General features: G+C 40.1%; 1 protein-coding gene across 8 annotated transcripts in view; it reads left to right on the top strand.

Moving 5' to 3' along the window:
* The window catches only part of ENOX2 (ecto-NOX disulfide-thiol exchanger 2), a 277,973-nt gene that overhangs the window by 196,547 nt on the left and 59,347 nt on the right, over positions 1-22,079 (top strand). For all 8 annotated transcript variants that reach the window (XM_008972365.5, XM_034949451.3, XM_063601711.1 and 5 more), the window contains 2 exons: positions 2,002-2,136; positions 16,248-16,403. In XM_008972365.5, coding sequence (XP_008970613.1) covers positions 2,002-2,136; positions 16,248-16,403 — 291 coding nt within the window. The remainder of the gene's footprint in view (positions 1-2,001; positions 2,137-16,247; positions 16,404-22,079) is intronic.

Here is a 22,079-nt window from a genome sequence, read left to right as displayed (position 1 = left end):
ATATTTCTCATGACTGCAGAACCAATGAGTAGCCAAACTGTTGTAAGAAATTATTTTTGGCATTGGGTCCCAGTCCTTCTAAACCTACCAGTTTCTTCTGGGACTGATTCTCCAGCAACCGGAGAAAATAAGAGTGTAGACTCAATAATCTCTAAAGGTATCTTTCAGCTGTAACATTCTCTAAAAACTTACCTCCCCTAGCTGGGGGCTTGGAAGTCCAAGTAGACTAATTATCACTATGTAAACTCTCAACCCAAAGGATATTCAGCATCCCATATTTGTTTTCTTGATAATATTTGCAAGGAGGCTATTTCTAGCCTTTGGATATGCCTTTGTGAGAGAACACTGAAAGCTGGATATGACTACTAAAGTTCCTACAGATGGAGAAATCACTCTGTAGGAGTAATCACTCTGAAATGTGACTTCTGACTGTAATTAATGAACACTTAGTGCCATCAATCACTGTGTGTGTGTGAAGGAGGGATTAAGGGGGAAGAGGCAAAGGCAGCACAGAAAAATGACAAAAACTAATATTTCAGAAATAATGTTTTTAGACATTTACATTTGCTTGTTCTGACCAATCAGTGACCAAAATAGCACATGTATAAATAACCCTGGCAAGAGTCAGCCCTGATGTTGCCTTGGACTTTAGCAAGCTACTATTAGAACAGAGTTGCCTTCATGGGTTGTAATGGGCAGAAGTGTGTACTGGGAGGTAGGAAAAAAGCCATAGAAAGATTTTTCTATGGCTATCAGTAGTCAGAGGAAAATTTCCCAAAACGAAAGTCTGTTTGTGCTCAGATGACTCATGACTATATCTCTCCCAACACTGTGTACATGTACGTGCTTATAAAACCCGTTTCAATGTCTTTGCTTATATCATTCCTGCTCCTGGGATGTCTGGCCCCTCTACTTTACCTATCTAATAACTGCTCATCACTCATGACATGCTCTATATAAATCTGGTCCATTCTTTCAAGTCCTATTTTCTCCATGAAGTATTTCCTGCTTACTCAGGCCACAGTAGCTCTGCATACCATAAACTACAGTAACATTTCTGATCTATACCATTTGAGTCTTTCATTGTTTCCTAGTTGTTTAACTGGAGATAGTAAAGCATAGTGGCTAAAAATTATACGTTCTGTATGACCTTGGACAATATATTTGACCTTTCGAAACTTCTCTTAAATGTCTCTAAAACTTCTATTAAATGGAGATATAAATAGTCCCTACCTCATAGGGCTGTTCTGAAAGTTAAATGAGAATGATGCATGCCAAGTGATTTACCTGGCATACAGTAAGTGTTCAACAGAGGTAGTAGTGGGTGGAGGTGGTGATAACAGTGATAATGGTAATAATTATCACCATCATCATCAGTCTCTTCAATTTTATTGTACAACCTTTGAGGGCAGGGACTGTGTCTCTAGTCTGCTTTTTCTCATTGTTCCCCTAACCCCCAAAATTGTCATTCAGCTAATTTGATGTCTGCTGATTGTGTGTCCAGCTCTATTCAATAGTACTGCTTCAAAGATATGAAATTACATCAGGAGTATAATTTTCATCTTTTATTGCCAACTACAGAAGCCCTAGGATGTTTTTTCTTGCTTTACATGCATAAGTAGTTTGGATGGAAGCTGCTGAAGTAATCATATGCTAGTAGACTGTGAGAAGAATAGAAAACTTCTTAATCATTCCAAGCTCCTCTGTTGTGTATGCTTGAAAAGAGAGAGAGAGAGAGAGAGAAGGAAGAAAGGGAGAGAAGGAAGGAAACACTTATACTAAAATACCATCTGGTAAATTACTTTCAAATTCCATGACTTCCTGCCAGTTCAAGCTGTGTTGTTTTAACCCTTATAAGAAAGCTGGCATTGAGGCCTTATCCACCACTTGTCCATTTCTCCAGCCATTTCTATAAACAGTTTGCCAGAATTTATGTTTATAAGTAAACTAGTTGCTAGAACCTTAACACAACAAATTATTTTGCTTGTCATTTCTTTTCAGCCGATAACAGTAGAACTCTGAACGTGGATTCCACTGCAATGACACTACCTATGTCTGATCCAACTGCATGGGCCACAGCAATGAATAATCTTGGAATGGCACCGCTGGGAATTGCCGGACAACCAATTTTACCTGGTATGTTATTTTTAATCACCTCGCAAGTGCTTATTTTTATTGACCATGTGGTAATAAATATAGCAGTATGACACAACTTATTTTGAAGTTGACATTTACCAGATTCTGCCTAGAGTGTGCATTTTTGTAATATGAGCTTTATAGTCTGGGTGGCCAGTAGTTACTAGTATACTCCGTTTTGCACTTTGGACATGCTGGGTGTATATCCAATGCAGGCTAGGGTCATTGAAGCTTTAAACAGCTCTTTGAAATACAAGGCAACAGGATTTTGGCAAGGAATTACAAAGCATGTGTAATTTTATAGATTTCATAGAGGAGGCAAATAAACATGGAGACAGGAAGAGAACTGACTTAGATATCTCCAAGATCTTAAGATTCCTAGAGGAGAAGAAAGGAGACAGTGGAGGACAGCCCAAAGACTCTTTTTAACATTGAAGAACTGTGTGTAAATACACACACATATACATATATACATAAACAAAGTAACCCATAATAGAATTGACATGGTGGACTAACTCCATCTCCGCTGAAGATAAAATGAGAAGCAGAACATCACAGCACCTGGAGGGTTTTGTTTAGACACAAAAAAGCTTCCTGGACAGTGAGAGCTAATTAATTATTACAATAAATTTTTGAAGACATTTGAGAATTGCCATCTCAGGGAGCCTGAGGCAGCTTTTTAAACAGCCTAAACATTAATCTCCCCAGATTCAATTAATTGTGACTTTACTTAAAAGCACAACAGGACCAGGCCAATCTAGAACCTTGCTACTCAAAGTGTGCCCTGCATAACCTGGGAACCACTTAGAATCCCAGAATCTCAGGCCCCAGCACAGACCTACTGAATCAGAAGCTGCATTTTCGCAAGGTCCCCAGGTGCTTCGCAGGCACACTAAATTTGAGAAACAGATTTAGAGTAATGCCATTTTGTCTTGCCATTTATTTATATAGTTAGCTACACCCCCAAAAACATTATTTCACAATTCCAGCCTAGGTTTTAAATCCTTATAAGTTATAATGAGGGTGAGGTCCACTAGACAGCAATACTAATAATGAATTAAGAAATGTTATTACATCAAAAGCCAAGAAACAAGCATAAAAGCAACCAAACATGAAGAAAAAAAGGTATGTGAATAAGAAATGGGTGGAGAAAAAAAAGGAGTCTAAATTCTATATATGGCAGGTGCAAAGAACTCTGCCAAACTATAATTCATACCATAGGTTGTAGTTCACTGGACTGTATTCTTCTCCATTAGACTAACAACAATTGAAATGAACAACCAAACATCCTTTGAGAGCTACCGTGATTGGACCATGGATCTCCTTAGGTTTTGAATGACTAGTAGGGCCAATCTGGGATCAGTGAATGTTACTGTAGGAGCCAGTATTGCAGAGTGGTTAAGAGGTCAGGTTCTGGATTCAGTCTGCTTGGCTTCCAAGCCGGTTTCTTTCACTATTGGATCTCGAGCAGTTGTGTATCTTCTGAGACCCAGTGTCCTCATCTACAAAGTCAGACTAATAGTACCTAACTCCTAGGATTGTTATGACAATTAAATCATACTTAGCACAATGTCTGGTACATAGAAGGTACTCAAAAATGGCAGCTATTAAAATACTTCAAAAATCATTACTAATGTATTTCTCATAGACATTTCTAAGGAAGTAATGAGTTTTTTATTTAGTACCTCTTTATTATTTGATTATAATAGAATTTAAACTGAAATATATATTGTTTTATATATTTATATGAAATATATATTGTTTTATATTGTTTTAAACTGAAATATATATTGTGGAGTGTCCCTGAGTCACAACACTTATAGTCTAAGATGACTAGACAATCTAATTTGACTTAAATATTTCCAGTTTATGACAGTCTGGACTTTTATGTGTAAAAGTCCCAGGAAAAATATTGAGGCCACATCTGCGCTGTGTTCCAGGGAACTAAATGTTAACTGATATCATATGATTTGTAAGTTATCGTATATAAGCATAAATCTATGCTCACAAAGTAATATTCAATACTTAGCCATCCATCTATAACATGGAAAAGAAAGGCCTAGCATTGAGAACAAAAATGCCACCAAGCAATCATTACAGACCCAAAGCTTGAGCTGGGGTCAATAATAAGGCTAGAAGATTGGGGTAAGTTTTCTTAACAGTGTGGTGGAGGGCTTGAATCCTCATAACAGTATCTTGCTTAGTGCTTAACAACACAAGCCTTGAAGTCAGAGGATTACATGGGTTTGAGTCCTTGCTCTGCCACTTACTGTGTTACCTTAAGCAAGTTACTTGACCTCTCTGTTCCTCAGTTTTCTCATCTGTAAAATGGAGATAATGATAGTGTCCTAGCTCACAGGATTACTGTGGACATTAAATAATATACTTAGCACACTGCTTACCATATAATAAGCACCCAATAAAGATAAACTGTCATCATTATTACTACTCTTAGCAGTACTATATGCTCTTTGATGTAGAGGAAGTACTAACATACATTCTTCAAATCGCTGCTAAGCTCCCACTTAAATTGAAAGTATTTGGATGCTATGGAGCCACTGTCAATGCTAATATGCTAATGAGCGTTCTGCACATCCAGCTTCAACCAGACGTTTGAAACCTCAAGAGTATTTTTAATTTCTACCATTGGCCCCCTTCTCCACATCTTGTTTTCTTAACGACTGTAAAGAAATGGTTTCTCTTTGACCTGTATGTAATTCAGTGATTCTGCTGCCACCATGCTCCAGGGAAAGTTAATTGGCTCTTTAGAAACCTGGTCATAGAAATGCTGGTATTAGTTCAATAGTTCCCTTCTTGTCTTAAAGTGCATGGGGCAATAACATCAGGCTGAGATATACTTTGTAAAGCTATGTATAAAATCACTTAAGTTATGTGTGAACTGGTTTTTCTCATCTCTGTATTATTTTAGGAAGGCAGTTTACCATTGGCATTTGAACTTGGGTTCTAGATCCAGAATGCCTGTGTTCAAATCTCTGTCATTAACTAGTTGTGTGACCGTTGACAAGTTACTTCACTTCTCTATGCCTCAGTTTCTTCATCTGTAAAATGCAGATAATAACGGCACCTATGTTATAGGGTTGTTATGAGGATTCATGTGTTAATACATGTAAAGCCTTAGAATGATGCCTGGCTTACAGTAATTCCTCAATTAACTCAGCTATTGTTATTAGTGTTTCAAGTTCACATGTGCGATGTGGCTCACAAAAAGTTGAATTATGACTCATCTTTACCTTTAACAATAGTGAAGGACAGCAAATGCAAGCGTGAAATTTTTGCCTGGTGAAATACTGGACAGCAACAGGTGAAGAGAACAGTATATGTCTGACAGTGCTGATGCCTGTTCCTTATAAATCTGGTGGAGATTTTCACAGAAATGGAAGGTTGGCACGACACTCCAATGCTCCCTACCTTTCTTCTTGCCAAGGTCTGGAGAACAGAGTGCCTGCCATCTTTACAATGGGTTAAAACATCTCCCTGATCAGCACCCCATGCCTCAAGATTTCTTAAAATGGAAAAGGCAGCAAATAAGCCTCATGGAGCTGTTGCCTGAAGTCACCCATCAAAGGCTCAGTAATTCAGCTACTTTTATGCTTCTCAGGAGGTTTCCTACTGAGCCAGAAGACTTTTCTTTGTCCTGTCTCATCTGGCCTGTCTGTGACAATAGAAAAGTCTTTTGACATTGATGAAAAACTAACAATAATGTAAGCTTCCTTCACTTCCCCCAGAGACCTCTAATCTATACTGTCATGGATGCTGAGTCTCTTGGACACACACTTGTCATGAAGGCAATGTCTGGCATAATTATTATATTCATTGAGTAGGGAGTAGAAACAGGCTATCTCTGAGGTTTGGTGTGGAGTTCCCTTTCAACTAACATGGTGTTTTGTACAGCTGTGGTTCAATAAAGTTAATCCATAATGATGGCAGATCAGGAGGTCCCCTCTGGCTGGCAGCTGTCTTTCCTGCAAGAGTATTTGCTTTGAGAAGCTGGTCAAATAAGACTAATGTTAGTGGAACCCAATAGAGTCAGGCCCTCTGGTTAAAGAACATTGTTCTGCCCCAGTCATTCCAGATGAGTCCAAGGATGGACCCATTAAGGGATACTTGCTGAATACTACCTGCTGCTTCCTTTATTTTCCCCTCAATTAAAATATCCTTAGCAGCCAAGTGTGGAGCCTGTGAAGTCCAAAAAGAGAAGAGTCCCTCATTATGATGTCCCCACTGTATTGACTGTGTCTGCTCCATAATGAAAGATATTGGAAAATATGGACTCATGGACCTTATTTCCAGAGCAAAGCCCTGCTCATTCTTAAGGAGGCAGTTCTCACTGGATCCAACAGACCAACTCTGATGGGAACAGAAAGAAAGAAGGAGTTTGTATGATACATGACAGACCACTGTTCTGCAAGCTCCTCAGGAAGGCCTGGACTTCGGTTTGTATTATTTTTAATATCTGCCACAAATAGAGTATGCTTTTAGTGGCAAAAAAGTTGCAATCCTGAGAAAGGAGAGCACTGTTCATCATCATGGTATATATTTTACCAAGAGCCAATAATACGTAAGCATTATATATACCAGATAAAATTAATGTCTCTTCAAAACAAACCTGAATTCTACCTACTGATGGTACTCTCAAGATTCACCATGGAGCATATCTACACCTGGAGATACTCATTTAAGTCTCCTCCATGCCACCACGCTCCTGTACTAACACAACAGCTGGCAGTTAGCTGTTGTGTCAGGTCATCCTTTAAAAAAAAAAAGACCGAGGCGTCATCATTTGGTTTGGACATAATTGGGACCCTACTTTTATGAATATGAATGAGTTCTGTATTGTATAGCTGAAAAGGTTAAAAATGTTGTAGTTATTTATCTTAATATTACAGAAGTACTTTACTTCAACAAAAATGTATGAGTTTATATGATCTGTGTATTGTCATATTTTTATTTGGGAACAAGCACATCATGATTTTGACTTGATTACTGGCAACAACAAGATTAACTGGGCCACAGAAGGACTAACAGGAGATGGTCAACATAATAGAGACTGTGTATTGAGGTCCCCGCAAAGAACGAGGTCCTATCTCCCAGGGAAGACACCAAGAAATACAGATAGTGAGGCGCTCGACATCACAGTCTGTGTAGGTAAATGCTGTGGAGCTGTTTTCTCTTGGAAACATTTTAAACTATTTAAAGCCTTTGGAAGAGTACATGAAGCTCAAGGGCTAGAGGATCTTTGAGATAAGAATTTCATGACGTTAACTGGCTGGAATAAGTAAATGCACAGTGATAGGAAAAATCATTTAAAAAGAAAAGGAAAAGACTCCCCATGGAAACTATTAGGAGAAAGAACTGAGTCAAACTATTTGCTTATTTATTCATTCATTCATACAAGAAATATTCACTGAAGCCTGCCGGTATGAAGGTACTGTGAGAAGCCCCGCGGACAGAGCAATGAACAAGAAAGACAAAGTTTCCTACCCTCATAGTGACTCCAATACTTTTAGAACTTTCGCAGTCTCTCCCTAATCCAACATGTTCTCGAATATGAGCTGGCTGTTCACTGACAACAGCTCAAAGGCCTTCCTTTCATTTTGTTCATTTGTTCTGTTATTTATCCATCCATTCATTGAAAATCTATTGAGCTAGATATAGGGGATTCCAATATGGGCATGGCACAATCCTTGCCTTCAAGCTCAAGTTGCAGTGGCAGAGGCAACAAAGTAAATACCACTACACCATCATGTTGCAAGTGTCATAATAGAAACTTGTACATAAGTATTGTTTTAGCCCAGGTGTGGTGAGGGGAAATGCTAGGTAGATGGCAGTGGTCAGAGAAGGTTCACAAAAGAGGTAATGTTTGAGCTAGGTGTCCAGGTATATATAGGAGTATGTCAGGAGGATGAAAGAACTAAGAACAGTGTAGGCAGAGGAAACAGTGCATCAATGATTGGAAGGTATGCAAGGGTATACAGTATGGAGACAGTGGTTAACTATTGAGTTACATCACCTCATTCAGCAAAGACTTTGAGGCAGCTTATAAGAAAGATTACAGTATATGAAAAAATACAATAATTTATAAAAAAATAAAATAAATCAGCATCTGGGAAAATATAAATGAGAATAGAAGACAAAGACCAGGTAGGGAAGTTAATTAAAATTCAGGTGTGTAGGTCATAGGATTCCCACCTGATTTCTGAAGTTGAGCTGCCCCTGTGACAAAGCAGCCAAAACAAAAAAGGGAAACCTGATCAGTTATATAATTTGCATTTTCCATGAAGAAAAAATATACCAGTCCTCAGGGGAAGTGAAGCTTTTAATGGCCCTTAATAATGTGTGTGTGTGTGTGTGTGACATTCTAGTTCTGAAAGAAATTTTTCACAGGAAGTTTCATATATAGGGGAGCACGCTAAGTGAAATGGTTGAGTGATCTCAAAAGCCCAAACACTGGTGTGTAGGCCAGGACCCGTTTATGGCAAAATGTAAAAACTAAAAATGTAGTAAATTTGTCATGAAGCTAAATTTGCTCAATTGAAAGGACTGCCCTTTATTCTGAGGTGATAGACTTCCTATATTTTTTATTTTAAAATCTTCTTTTAGTTTCTTTGTTATTTTTTCCCCACTTATTTTCTTGTCAAATTAAGAGGCTGGTGACCTTAAATATGCGTATAATTTTATTCATTTCCAAAATCCAGAAATCTGGGAACCACAGATGTAGTGGGAAATGTCCTCACTAATGCCCCTCCAAAGGTGAATACCTTTGGAGGGCATGACTCTGGACCTGTCAAATGTTCTAAAAAGGCAAGAACACAGTGTAAATGAATAAAAAGGAGTTGAGGGAAGATGGGCTACAGAGGGAGATTTTGCAAAACTTTGCACTAAAGGAATAAAGCTCCACTGGTGGAAATTTGGGATCAAAGTTGAGATATGTTTGGGAGGACCTTTGTGAACTGAAATTGTGCCACATAACCCACCAATCCCAGTTTGCCAGATTGTTTGCTGTTGTACATGAGCCAGGCCCTGTCTCACCTTTCCAGCTGAGCTGAAACAAGTGTTTAGATGATCTTTTGGGGAAACGGGACAGATGTAGGTAGAATTTGAGAGTCATTGTAAAAAAATTTGGGAACTTGTGCCTCCAAGAGGGCTGGTGAGAAGTCCAGAATCATCTTACAGCTCAGCCAGGCTGTCCTTGGAAATCTGTGTTCTCTCTTCAGATTAGAAGAGAGATATAAGGTTGAGTAGGTAGATATTAATCTGACAAAGACTGCCTAAAAAGTCTTTTAAAGAAACTATGTAGAAAGGAGGCAGGACTGTAATGGGTTAAAATTTCCCAGTACACAGGCATAATTCTTAATTTTCCAATGAATTTTGTAGGAACTGTAAAGAAATAACAATAATGTCTCAGAAATATGTAGCTCAGTTGAAATCATAACTTTCTATAAAATAGCTTAATTATGCATATATAATTAGATCCTATTTGAAATAGTTATTTTGGAATAATCTGTGGTTGCATTTCAGTGGTTTTACTGTGAGTAAAAACTACCTCCTGGGGCTCAGGGGTCTCTGGAACACCTAAAAGATTGGAAATGCTTTTATTGAGCCAGGGGAGCTTGGATGGGGATAAGTCGTTAAGTGCAGGCAAAGCCTTTCTGAGAGTGTAAAGGGGATTCCAGTAAGAACCAGGGTCCAGTTCTGAAAATTGTAAGCAAGATAGTCAATGTATGTCACTTCCTACCTTTGCCTACCTCCAATTGATACATGGCCACAATTTCAATTTCTTTTGTGGCACCAAATTGCAACAATGAATTTTAAAAAGAGGCCCCAAAACACTGTGACAATGCATGTGTCAAATATCTCAATAGGAACTTCTGGGTTTAGAGATAAGCAACCCCAGGATAGCCTCCTGGATAGGAAGGTTTGAAGGCCACGTACAAGGTTGAGTAGGTAGATACTGATCTGACAAAGAGCATCTGTCTTTCTCTATGAAACTGTGGACTTTGTGGGAAGCAGTGTAGACTAATGGTTAGGAGCACGTTTAGTGAGAGCTACTTACTGTGTATCCTTACTGTGTTATCTCTTTCAGCTTCAGTTTCCTCATCTGTAAAATAGGGAATATTATTTCCCATCCCTTAGGATTGTTGTGAAGATTAAGTCAGATGCAGTGTATAAAACCTGGAAATTCATAAGTAGCCAATTAATGAGTAGCTAGTATTCCTCTCCCCTACCACAAAGGTAAAAGTTGGCATTTTACAGCAAGAAGATAGCCTGAGATCAGGAGTTCGAGACCAGCCTGGCCAACATGGTAAAACCCCATCTCTACTAAAAATACAAAAATTAGCTGGGCATATTGGCGCGTGCTTGTAATCCCAGCTACTAGGGAGGCTGAGGCAGGAGAATCGCTTGAACCTGGGAGGCAGAGGTTGCAGTGAGCTGAGATCATGCCATTGCCCTCCAGCTTGGATGATAAGAGCGAGACTCCATCTCAAAAAAAAAAAAAAAAAAAGAAAAGAAAAGCCAGCATGAACGGGCCTGCCAAAAACTATTAGGACTGAACCATAAAATAGGCACGTGTGATGTCTTTGTCAGACATCAGATGTAGAACACCTCTGAGGTTTCTACGGTTTGGTAGACAACTGTTATCTTAGTACACCTAGTAGAACGTCAGTCATCTGACATTGTTCCAACTGAACAATGGTCCTTCCATATAGCAACAGTGTAGTGGCATCAGTTGCCCAAGACAGTGGCTCTGTGCCCTGCAGGATCCCAAAGCGCCTTTTCAAAAATCTGAGAAAAATCATGATCAGTCTAGTTTGGCTGTTTAGTGTACTTTCTATTTTCATTCCTTGAAAATTGTTAACTCTATTAACCAATCACACTCCACTGCAGCCATGCTGGATATTCTCCTTATCTATTGCTATATAACAAACTACCTTAGAAGTTAGTGACTTAAAACACAATCATTTTATTATATTTTAAGATTTTTCTGGTGAGGAATTTGGGTAGGACTGAGATGGGCAATTTTTCTGTTCTATATGATATCAACTGGGATACCTCAGTTGTGGCAGGCTGATTTCAAGACTTCACTCATATGCATGGCATCTTGGTAAGGACAGATACAAGACTGGGCTCAGCTGGATCCATCTTCTGTCATTTGCTCTAAGTCTCTCTCCACATGGTCTCTCTAGCAAGGTAGTCAGCCTTCCATGAGGATGAAAAGCTCCTGTATCACACATTTCTAGAGACAAAAGGTAGAAATTGCATCTCTCTTAATGCCTGGGCCTGAAAAAGGGCACAGTATCCCTTCTGCCATATTCTGTTGGTTAAAGCAGTTCTAGAGCCCATCCAGATTCAAAGGGATAGGGGCATAGACCCTTACCTTGATGGAAGGAGAATCAAAGAATTTATATCCAACTTTAATCCACCATATTGGGGGAAGAAGAATTGTATGTAAACATTTTGTTGCTCATATGCCTTATTTTTTCAACATATTTGCTTCACTTTATATATGCAATCATATTAATTCATTGAAACCATTGTCATATTACATTGAGAGGCAGTGTAGTGGTTAAGGGCATTAGAATTAGACCAAGTTGGATTTGAATTCTAGGTCTGCCTCTTACTGGCTGTATAAACTTGAGCACGTAACTAAACCCCCCTTGAACCTCAACTTCTTTATCCATAAAATGAAGGATAACAATATCCAAGCTCACAGGTCTATTAGAATGTGATTATATAAAATGCTTAGCACTGAACCTAAAACATTTTAAGCACTTAATAAACAGTTATGGTGGTTCACTGATGGTACAGCATTGTAACTGTTTGTGTGGTTGTTTCCAAACTAGAGTATAAGGCCAAGGATTTTTGTCTTATTCATTTCTGCAGCCCCAACACCTGACGTAGGACCTGTCATCAAAATATTGAATGAATAGATATAGGGATAACTGGGTAGCTGCACAGAAATGACATTTGCCTCCATTGTAATTCCTTGGCTCAGATGTGTACAGAGAATGGACAATAATCACTCTGCCAAGGTTGAGTAAGTGCAAGTTGCTAGGTAGCAGGAAGGCTCAAAGCTACATGGAAACATTACTTGAAATCACATGGTAGAGTTGCAAGTCTGAGGAGCAAGCTGGCCCCAGCTAACAGACAGCATTTGCAGAATTTCCAGTGGGCTGGGACTTTGGGAAGTACATGAATCAGAAGAGGGAATACGGGCTGGGCCTGGTGGCTCATGCTGTAATCCCCACACTTTGGGAGGCCAAGGCAGGTGGATCACTTGAGGTCAGAAGTTTGAGACCAGCCTGACCAACATGGTGAAACCGCTTCTCTAGTAAAAATACAAAAAAAAAAAAAAAAATAGCCAGGTATGGTAGCGCATGCCTGTAATCCCAGCTACTAGGGAGGCTGAGGCAGGAGAATTGCTTGAACCCGGGAGGCGGAGGTTGCAATGAGCTGAGATCGCACCACTCCACTCCAGCCTGGGCAACAGAGCGGGACTCCGTCTCAAAAAAAAAAAAAAAGAGAGAGAGATAATACAAATCAACATGTCATGGCTCTTTCAGCAATGGCCATGCCAATAGTCAAGAAGGCAGTGGGGAAATGGTGTTAGAAGAGACGGTAAAAGCAAAATAGAACAGGATATTTATTGCGAAAAGGACTTTGGAGGAGTATCTTGGCCTTTTCCATAACTCTTTTATATGATTTCAAATCTTTGAAACTTTGAATTCCTAATATAAGTGGCAATGGTACATACTTGGTAGTACTCCACAAGCCAGGCCAGGGGCCTGGAAAAGGGAGAGAATTTCTCTGGTGTTCTATTCCCAGTGTGTTTTCAATTGCTGGAATTCTTTGATTTTTCAGGTTCTGCAATATATGTATAAAGCCCATGACTTCAAATGGTTTTCTTGGTTGACATTGGAAATCCACATTCACTTTGGTGCTTAATGGTTAAAGATAAACAAAAGAAATAATCAACGTGATAGAAGCCTTTGAAATGTCATGTACAACCTGCCCTCTAGGAAGCCCTTATGGGCAGTGTAGCCTATGGAACTCCTGGCATATTGAACAAAAGGAAGAGGGGGAGTTTATCTACTCTGGCTTTAGCCATATGCAATGAATACGTTTGCTTTTAAATGAATTTATAAAATATTAATGTAATTATACGAAACAGCAGAGTGGTAAGTACATCAGTCAGGAGTTATATTTATCCTGTATATTTGTTTTTTGTTTGTCTCCATTTATTAGTAGACAGTAAATGGAGACAGACATTTCCTTCTCAGCCAAAGTGGCAGAACTTGTTTAATGAGCTGATGTTTCTGTAATCTGTGGTAAGGTAGAGTTGTGAGTGACAGAGCTATATGAATAACAAGGAGGCAGGCAGAACAACAGAAGGAAGACAAACATTTCAGTAGAAGAGGAAAAATAGATGGGATTGTTTTGTTGGCACACAATCTAATCTGATCTTTTCCTAACGAAAAATAACAGTTTGTAAATGGGTAAGATAATGTTAATAATTTCTCCAAAATCTTCTGCATGAGGAATCAAATTTTCCGAAGACATAAATGGCATTCTTAACCATAGTGCTCTTATTTTACAGCATAGGAAGACAGGGTATCGGAAGCCTTAAGTTCTCTAAGATCAAACGGGAAACCTAGACACCACCCCCAACACTTGCATAGAGCCTGACATATAGGAAGCCTATCACAGATGTTTGTGAATGTGTGAATGAATGCCTCAATTAGTGAATTTATCAGTGTGAGTTTTCACATTTTAAATGGAAGGAAGGAAACTTACCTATCAGTACTATCTCTCACGCCAGAGGTCTTCATATCTGTTCTGTGCTTTCGTCCTTTGAGCTAAATGCCATTATTTACCCCCACTTTTACCAAAAAGGAAATAGAGGCACACAGATATTAACCCCCCACTTTTACCAAAAAGGAAATGGAGGCACACAGATATTAAGAGACTTTCTTCAACGTCACATAACTACTATATGGAGGAGAGTAGAGTATAGATATGAGAGCCATGGGTGGGAGGGAGGGAAGGGGAGAGTACGTGTGTGTATGTGTGTGTGTGTGTGTGTGTGTGTGTGTACATGCAAGTTGAGTGAGATGACATTTGAGGGCTAAAAGTAAATATTTTCATAAAAATAAAACTTCCTCTTGGGAGAATTTTTTTCTTCCCAAACATTTTCAGGGTCTTGACATCACAGGATAAAAAGGCATGTGAGAGGCTGGGTAGTGCCCTAGCTTGCTTGGGCTGCCTTTGTAACAGGGGATGTCCATGTGCCATCTGCCTGCCCAGCTCCAGATCTCCCTCTTATTGTGCCTGTCAGACCTGAGGTTCTGCTTCTGTGGGAATCCTGGGTTTTTCCTGCTGTTTAGGTTGACCTCATCCAGCATCTTAGAGACAAAGAGCCACCCAGGGGACTTCAGGGCCACTTTAAGGACATGTGTACAGGCATTGCTCTTCTGGCCTGTGTGGTGAACATGGTGAAGTCTTTGGGAGTAAGTCCTGCTACTGCTGCTGCAACTGCCTCTGCATTACCAGAACCCCTCAGGCTGCAGTACTTTCTTTCTTTGCAGTCCACTTTCTTTCTTTGCAGTCTGCAGGTTCTATAGCGAAGGCAGAAGTGGGAGGCAGAGAAACAAAGAAGTAAAGTGCACTCCCTTCTCTCAAATAAATTCCATTTTGACCTAGAGACAAGATTTAAACAATGAAATCAATACCGGCCTTAGATCCAGGCAAGTGGGGCTCCTCTTCAGGGACCCCTGTGCTTTGGAATGCCTACCTGGATAATTTCTAAGTCCCCTTCCAGAGCCAAGCACTGGCCAGGCAGGCAGTATCATCAGGGCAGCTGTCCTGGGTCCAGAGCAGCTCCTCCTTGTATTCTGGTTGTAAGAAGTACCTTTCTTGAAATTTTCTAAGTTCCCCTCCAGTGTCTGGGACTGACTGTGACTGGCATTATCATCTGAGAAGCCCCACTCTTAAACAGGACACATATGTACCTGAGTCCCCATTTCTCCCCTTTGCGATACTATCCAATCCTCTAACCTGTATGTGCAGTGAACTAGATGCCCCAGGAAGCTTCAGGACTCATGGAATCCTCCCCAAAGTCTTGGTTCCAGGAGAGTGGCCTGGCAAGGAAACCACTCCAGCTGGCTGGTGTGGTATTTCTTTCACGGTATCGCGTGAGATTGTGCCACGAAAATGCTGCCAGTACTGATTCGCAGTGAAACAAACCATGTACGTAGATAGGCCCCACAAAAAATACTTGTTTGGGTGCCCCCACACATGCTAGAGGCATCCCTGAATTAAACAAAGAATAATGCAAAATAAAAAAAAAATCAGTGGTAACAGGTATAGAACCTATAGCTTTTAGAGGCAAAGTCAAGAATGAACCAGAATTATCTGGAAAAGCCTCTTCAAGGAAGGTGACACTTAAGCCAGGCCTTGAAGCATGGGGAGAATTTGCGGAGGCTCAAGTAATTCCAGGCAGAAAGAAAAACATGAACAAAGGCACAGAGAATAGTTATTTATCAAACCTATGCTCAGCATATTAGATTCATCATTTTGTTTACTCCTCACAGCTTCCTGTAACGTAGGTGATATTAACCCTATTTTGCAGATGAGGAAATGGAAGTTCATCCTGCTAAGCAAATGGTAGACCTAAAACCCAGGTCTGCTTGATCCCTAAAACTCTGTGCTCTTAATATCATGCTGTACCGTACAAAGAAAACATGTACGAGGGACAGTAAAAAGCCTTCTCGGAATGGAGCAGAGAGTGTGTGTTGGAAACTAGGAGAGGCAAGATCAATAGACAAGGCATGGCCATCCTATGAAAGACCTTGGATGCCACAATGAGATGCAGAGACTTGAATAAGCCCTGGTCAAACCAAACAGCCCCATCCTGAAAGGAAAATGCACAACTATAAGATAATATTTAAGACCTGGGAATACTAAGTACCATGCTTGTTAAATATTTTGCCTCTGTCTTAGAAAGGCCTTTGATTTGAAGCTTACAAAGTAACATTCTATCTCCACTTAACTTTGCCTGGTGTCATTTATTGTTCTCTCTTCTCCTTTTTTAGACTTTGATCCTGCTCTTGGAATGATGACTGGAATTCCACCAATAACTCCAATGATGCCTGGTTTGGGAATAGTACCTCCACCAATTCCTCCAGATATGCCAGTAGTAAAAGAGATCATACACTGTAAAAGCTGCACACTCTTCCCTCCAAATCCAAGTAATATTCTGCTTTTTTCTCCACACAAGACACAATATTTTAGTGTACAAGAAAGCTTTCTTCTTTTTCAAAAGACTACCCAAGGGCTTCATAGATGTTTGTACGAAAGCTTCACCTAGAGAACAGAAGACAGGAAAATTTTCTCTTGCTAGGCAGGGTTGAATTTTATGCACACAACAGTAGACTTTTGTGTGCAGGTTGCAGTACAAATGATACATGTTTCTAATGCCATCTGGTAAGGAATTCAAGTGTGTTAGTAAAGAAGGAAGCATACAGATTGCTCAACACCATCATCTGCAGTCTTTTCTTTTCATAACTGCCACATGTGCTGATGGTGGCAGAGACAGAGTGTGGTCTGAAGCACATGAGAATATACATTTGGTGCTAAGAATCTTCCACTGCTAGCAACTATTCATACATCACTCGAACCACTGCTATTCAACCGATGGGTTATAATATACAGTGAGGCATGGCTCAACATATTGGAAGGGCAAAGAGGAATATTGAGACTAAGTCACACTACTCTTAGCCACCAGTCAATGCAGTTCATGTGGAAGTAATCTAGAGATCCATTTTGTCAGTAATGAGGAGGCTTCTCCTTAGATTCACTTTAAAACATGTGTAAAGATAGGGTGGCCATATTTTACTTAAAATGTCCCACTAATAATAATTGACTAAAACTTTTTTTCCAGATGCACTTGGGGTTTTATATACATTCAGTGATTAGAAGCTGATTCTGCATGTGCCCCAAGCCTCATTAATGATTTTTCCATAGTTCTAGTCATACTGGGTGGCATACCAAGGGAACCACCACTACAGTACAAAGATTAGAGCTGTTCGTTAAGAGATACATTCAGTGGTTTAGGGCATAGATCAAATGACCTTGCCTTATCAGGATAAATATGAATCTTTGACATGTGACTTCAGACAAATATTTCATCTCCTACCTTTAATAGGAATCAGTTAATCATGGCCCAAGCCCTGGCAGGGACCCAGATTTTACTTAGTATGGTCTGCTCATAACTGAGAGGATTTTATAATCAATCAGGTTGGTTGGATAGATCATCTTGGCCTCTTTTGCTAGAAAAAAAAAACAGATCTTTATGCTTTCTTCTGGTTTTTGAACGTGGTTGTCAACAGGATACATCCTTCCAGACCAATAAGAAATCTAGGAGGCCAGCATCTCAGAGGACTGTATTGAGAGAAGAGCTAGTATGTCACAAGGAGAATTAGGGAATGGAGAATAAGATGGCCCTTGCAGGCCTTACTTGCCAGCTCAAATGGCCATTCCTGGATTTGTGTTTAGTGCCTAAGTGAATGAGCAGCACCATTTTATCTGTCTCTTACTCTTAGTTCCACTGTCCCTACAAGTGGGCAATGGCCTTTTTTACCTTTCAGCATGTTGCTTTCAGATTAGAGAAAGTTGTATTCCTGATAGTACCTTTTCTACACAAAAAGCCATGAACTTAGGCACTGCCAGTGTTAAAACCTCCTGCTTATGAAAGGGTAGAATCCCGCTGATTAATCATTCATTTATCGCATAATCAGCCTGCAGCAGGCTTTCATTGTCTCAAATACATCTAAGCTAACAGGATGGCTCACAACCTGTAATGTCCAGGTTGGGTGCAGTAGTTTACTTTACAGGATGTTCAGTTTCTAAATTTCTAAAGTACAGATGCCTTCTTTATGACACATAGACCATATTGTTGAGCAGTCTTCAAATGAATCTAGAAATATATAGCTTAAGAAGGCTCTAACTTTTGATAGCCTCTAGTAAAAGAAACGGACTGACATCTCTCAAATACATTTTTATATTTCCCCACCTGCAGCCATGCCTCTACAGTTCTGAGTTGGAAGAACCTCTCACAGAGTGAGAGGGCAACATATCTCCCCCATGGCTCCGTCTTTTAGTTCTTCATCCTTGTATTGAGAATGCTTACGGGGCAACTAGCACCAGTAAATTGGTGGCTTCTGGGAAGGAACCTGGCCTTGGAATTGAATTCAAACATAAAACTCTTGACACAGCTTAAAGTAAACTGGTGTTCTGTTTGCTTTTTAGAACTTGAGTTTTGTTCAAAGTGGGCTTGGATTACTTGGGTGGAGAAAACACTAATAGAAGTGCTTCTCTTAGTTCTCTGCTGAAAGCATGGCAAAAGTGACATTGTTGTTGGTGGCCCCAAGACATTGCTTTGTGAAGGTGAGATGGGAAGAGCAGGGTAGGAAAGGAAGAACAGGGATTTGGTGTGACTGAACCCTTTATCATCTCAGCCCACCAACCCTGCCTGATCAGGCCTTGATTATTGTATTAGTCTGTTCTCACATTGCTATAAAGAAACACCTGAGACTGGGTCATTTTTAAAGAAAAGAGGTTGAATTGGCTTATGGTTCTGCAGGCTGTACAGGAAGCATAGTGGCTTCTGCTTCTGGGGAGGCCTCAGGAAGCTTCCAATCATGGCGGAAGGCAAAGATGGAGCGAGGTGTCTCGTGTGGCAGGAGCAGGAACAAGAGAGTGGGAATGAGGTGCTCCTGACTTTTAAACAACCATATCTCGCGGTAACTCACTCACTATCACAAGAGCAGCACCAAAAGGATGGTGCTAAATCATTCATGAGAAATCCACCCCCTGATCCAATCACCTCCCATCAGGCCCCACCTCTAACATGGGGTATTACAATTCTACATGAGAATTGGGCAGGAACACAGGGCCGAACCATATCAATTATAAACCCCACTCCTTACTCCTGCCTGCCTCTGGTATATTCTCTTACACTCAATGGCCTCTGAAATTCCTCTCAGCAATAAGGTCCTGTGATTCAGGGACTCATACGGTCTGCTTCTAATTCTTGTTGCTTTATTAGAAAGTATCTTTGCCATCCATTCCCTCCCCTGTGTCCCACCTGACATTTCATCCAAGTGCTTGTCACATATATAGAACCATAAAATTGTCCTGTGGCTCCCACTGCCCACAGATTCATAGTCCAACTCCTGACCTCAAAAACCTTTTACTTGTCTGCTTCATATGACTGTCTTCAATCCATCACTTCTACTTGCCACATACCTGCCATTTAGTCAGGTTCAACTACTTCCTGACCTCATACTCCTCACACTCTCCTCCAGCCCAACTTCAAGCATACCCCTTTCTGGTTCACTTCCACATGGAAGGTATCGGAACTAAATCTGTAGTGAATCACTCTAAGGCATTTTCACTTAAATAGTGAATGCCAAATCTAATGGATTTCTTTCCCTCACACAGTACGTTTAATCTGTGAGAAAATTATGTCAGTCTACCTAACAACATATGTCTGTAATCCTTCCATATTCACAATAACCACTGCTATGATTTAGTTTGTATCTGCCATGATTCATTTTCTAAATTATTGTAATAGCCTTCTAATTAGTCTTCCTTCTTCACCCTTGCCCCCTACAGTCTATTCTGAACAGAACAGACAGAGTGATCCTTTTAAAACCTAAGTCTGATCATGTAATTCCTCTACTCAGAACCCTTGAATGGCTCCCCATTTCACTCACAATAGAGACCAAAGTCCTTTTAATTGCCTAGAAGGTCAGATATGATCTGTTCCTCCCCTCCATTGTCTCTTTGACTTCATCTCCTACTCTCCTCCCCATCTCTTCCTCTGTTCCGGTCACACTGACCTTCGTGCTGTTCCATGAACACACCAGCCACTCTCCCATCATAGGGCCTTTGCGCTAGCTCTTCCACCTAGCTAGAACGCTTTCCCTCTAAATATCTGCGTGGCTAACTCTCTCACTTCTTTCAAGTCTTTGCTCAAATGTCACTTTCTCAGTGACCCTGATAACCTATTTAAAAATTATCTCTCTGCCACAGTCCCAATCCTATTTACCTTCTCTATTTTTTATAAAACATGTTTCTTTTTTTTGAGACAGGGTCTCGCTCTGTTGCCCAGGCCAGAGTGCAGTGGTGTGATCTTGGCTCACTGCAGCCTCCACCTCCTGGGCTCAAGTGATCCTCCTGCCTCAGCCTCTCGAGTAGCTGGGACTGCAGGCATGCCCCATCATGCCCAACTAATTTTTGTATTGTTTTTAAAGACAGGATTTCGCCATGTTGCCCATACTGGAGTTATTACCTTTTAACCAACTATATAATTTGTAGAATATAAACCCCACGAAGGCAGAATTTTTGTCTTTTTTGTCTCCTGATGTATCACCAGCACTTAGAAAAGTGTCTTACTTATAGTAGGTGTTCAATAAATATTTGTTGAATGATGGTGGGAGGGAGGATTGGATGGATGATGACAGAAGGAGGGGTCAGAGGTCTAGAAAGCAAAGCAAGAGAGTATGAGGTAATTACTACTACATGCTAATGACTTCCAAATCTATATTTTTAGTCTATATCTCTTCTAAGCTTCAGATACATGTAGCCAACTGCCTACTAGACTTTTCTGGGTGTGTCTACATCAAATGTACAAAAAATGGTATTATAGTATAGAGGACAGACTACCAGTTTATAAATCAAGACAACTGTGTTCTATTCCCAAGTCTGTCACTAACTAGCTGTGGGATCTGGGGATAGTCATATAACCTCCTTGGTCTCAACCTCCTTGTCTGTAAAGCAAAAATATTGTGTTAGATTAGCCTAGATACCTCTAATGCTTCATCCAGCTCTAAAGTTATGATTCTCTACATTAAAAATGTAGCTACCACAATAATTATTTACATAGGCAAAAGCCCTTTAAAATGCATTAGGAAAAGCAAGGGCTGGTTGGCAGGTAGCATGTAGAGCTTTGTACCTTCTCTGGAGCAGGCACTATAGCATAATGGGTAAGTTTTCAAGCTCAGAAGTGACACAGGCCAGCCTGGTTTCATATCCCAGCTCTCCACCACTAAATAGCCATAAGATCTCTGATAAGGATCTTAACTTCTCTGTTGTAGACTAGGCAAAATCAGACCTGGTCTAAAAAGTCAATGGATCAAACTAGACTGGAGCAGACCAAGTACCAGTCTCCTAAAGATAAATGGTGAGTGAGTACCCCATTGTTGCAGAAGCAACATCCTCTGATTTCCAGGAAACTGAGATATAACAAGAAAAAAATAAGTGCCCTGGAACACACTTTTTTTTTTTTCACAGAGTGTCTATCAGAGATTTACTGAATTCCCAATTAGCAGTTCTTAGTGGTGAAAAAAAAGGGTAATACGATTCTCTCCAGAAAATTTGATTTTGCCAAGATTTTTCACTTCAGCGATTAGACCTTCTATGGAGAGGTTACATTTTGAGTCTACTGGGAAATAACAGTGAACAGGGAATAAGTAATGGAATATCATCTGCTATCCGTCTCCAGGAACATGGGAAAATACCCAGGAGCCAGAAAAAGAGCAAGAACAATGTTTTCATTTTACCATATCAAAATGGGAAGACTCTCAGGGCTGAATGCTATAAAGAGAGTTAGAGAAATTGAGCATTAATTAAAATTCCCCAGCCTTCTAATTTTTCCAATCAGTTGGGATTACATTAAGATACATTTAACCCCTGCTGATTGTCCAGGGGACCTTCAATCTTGAGCTGTCTAATAAAATCGACTTAAAGACTTTGCAGTATATAAATCCTGGCAAACCAGCTGAGTGATCTGTGATGCTCCTTTGAAAAGCAAGATTCAAGTGGCTTATCGGTTCTCTATACTGCTTCCTGCCTCACTTCTC

Source organism: Pan paniscus, chromosome X (assembly GCF_029289425.2).
Source record: "Pan paniscus chromosome X, NHGRI_mPanPan1-v2.0_pri, whole genome shotgun sequence".
Classification (NCBI taxonomy): domain Eukaryota; kingdom Metazoa; phylum Chordata; class Mammalia; order Primates; family Hominidae; genus Pan; species Pan paniscus.
This window is presented reverse-complemented; position numbering and strand designations above follow the sequence as displayed.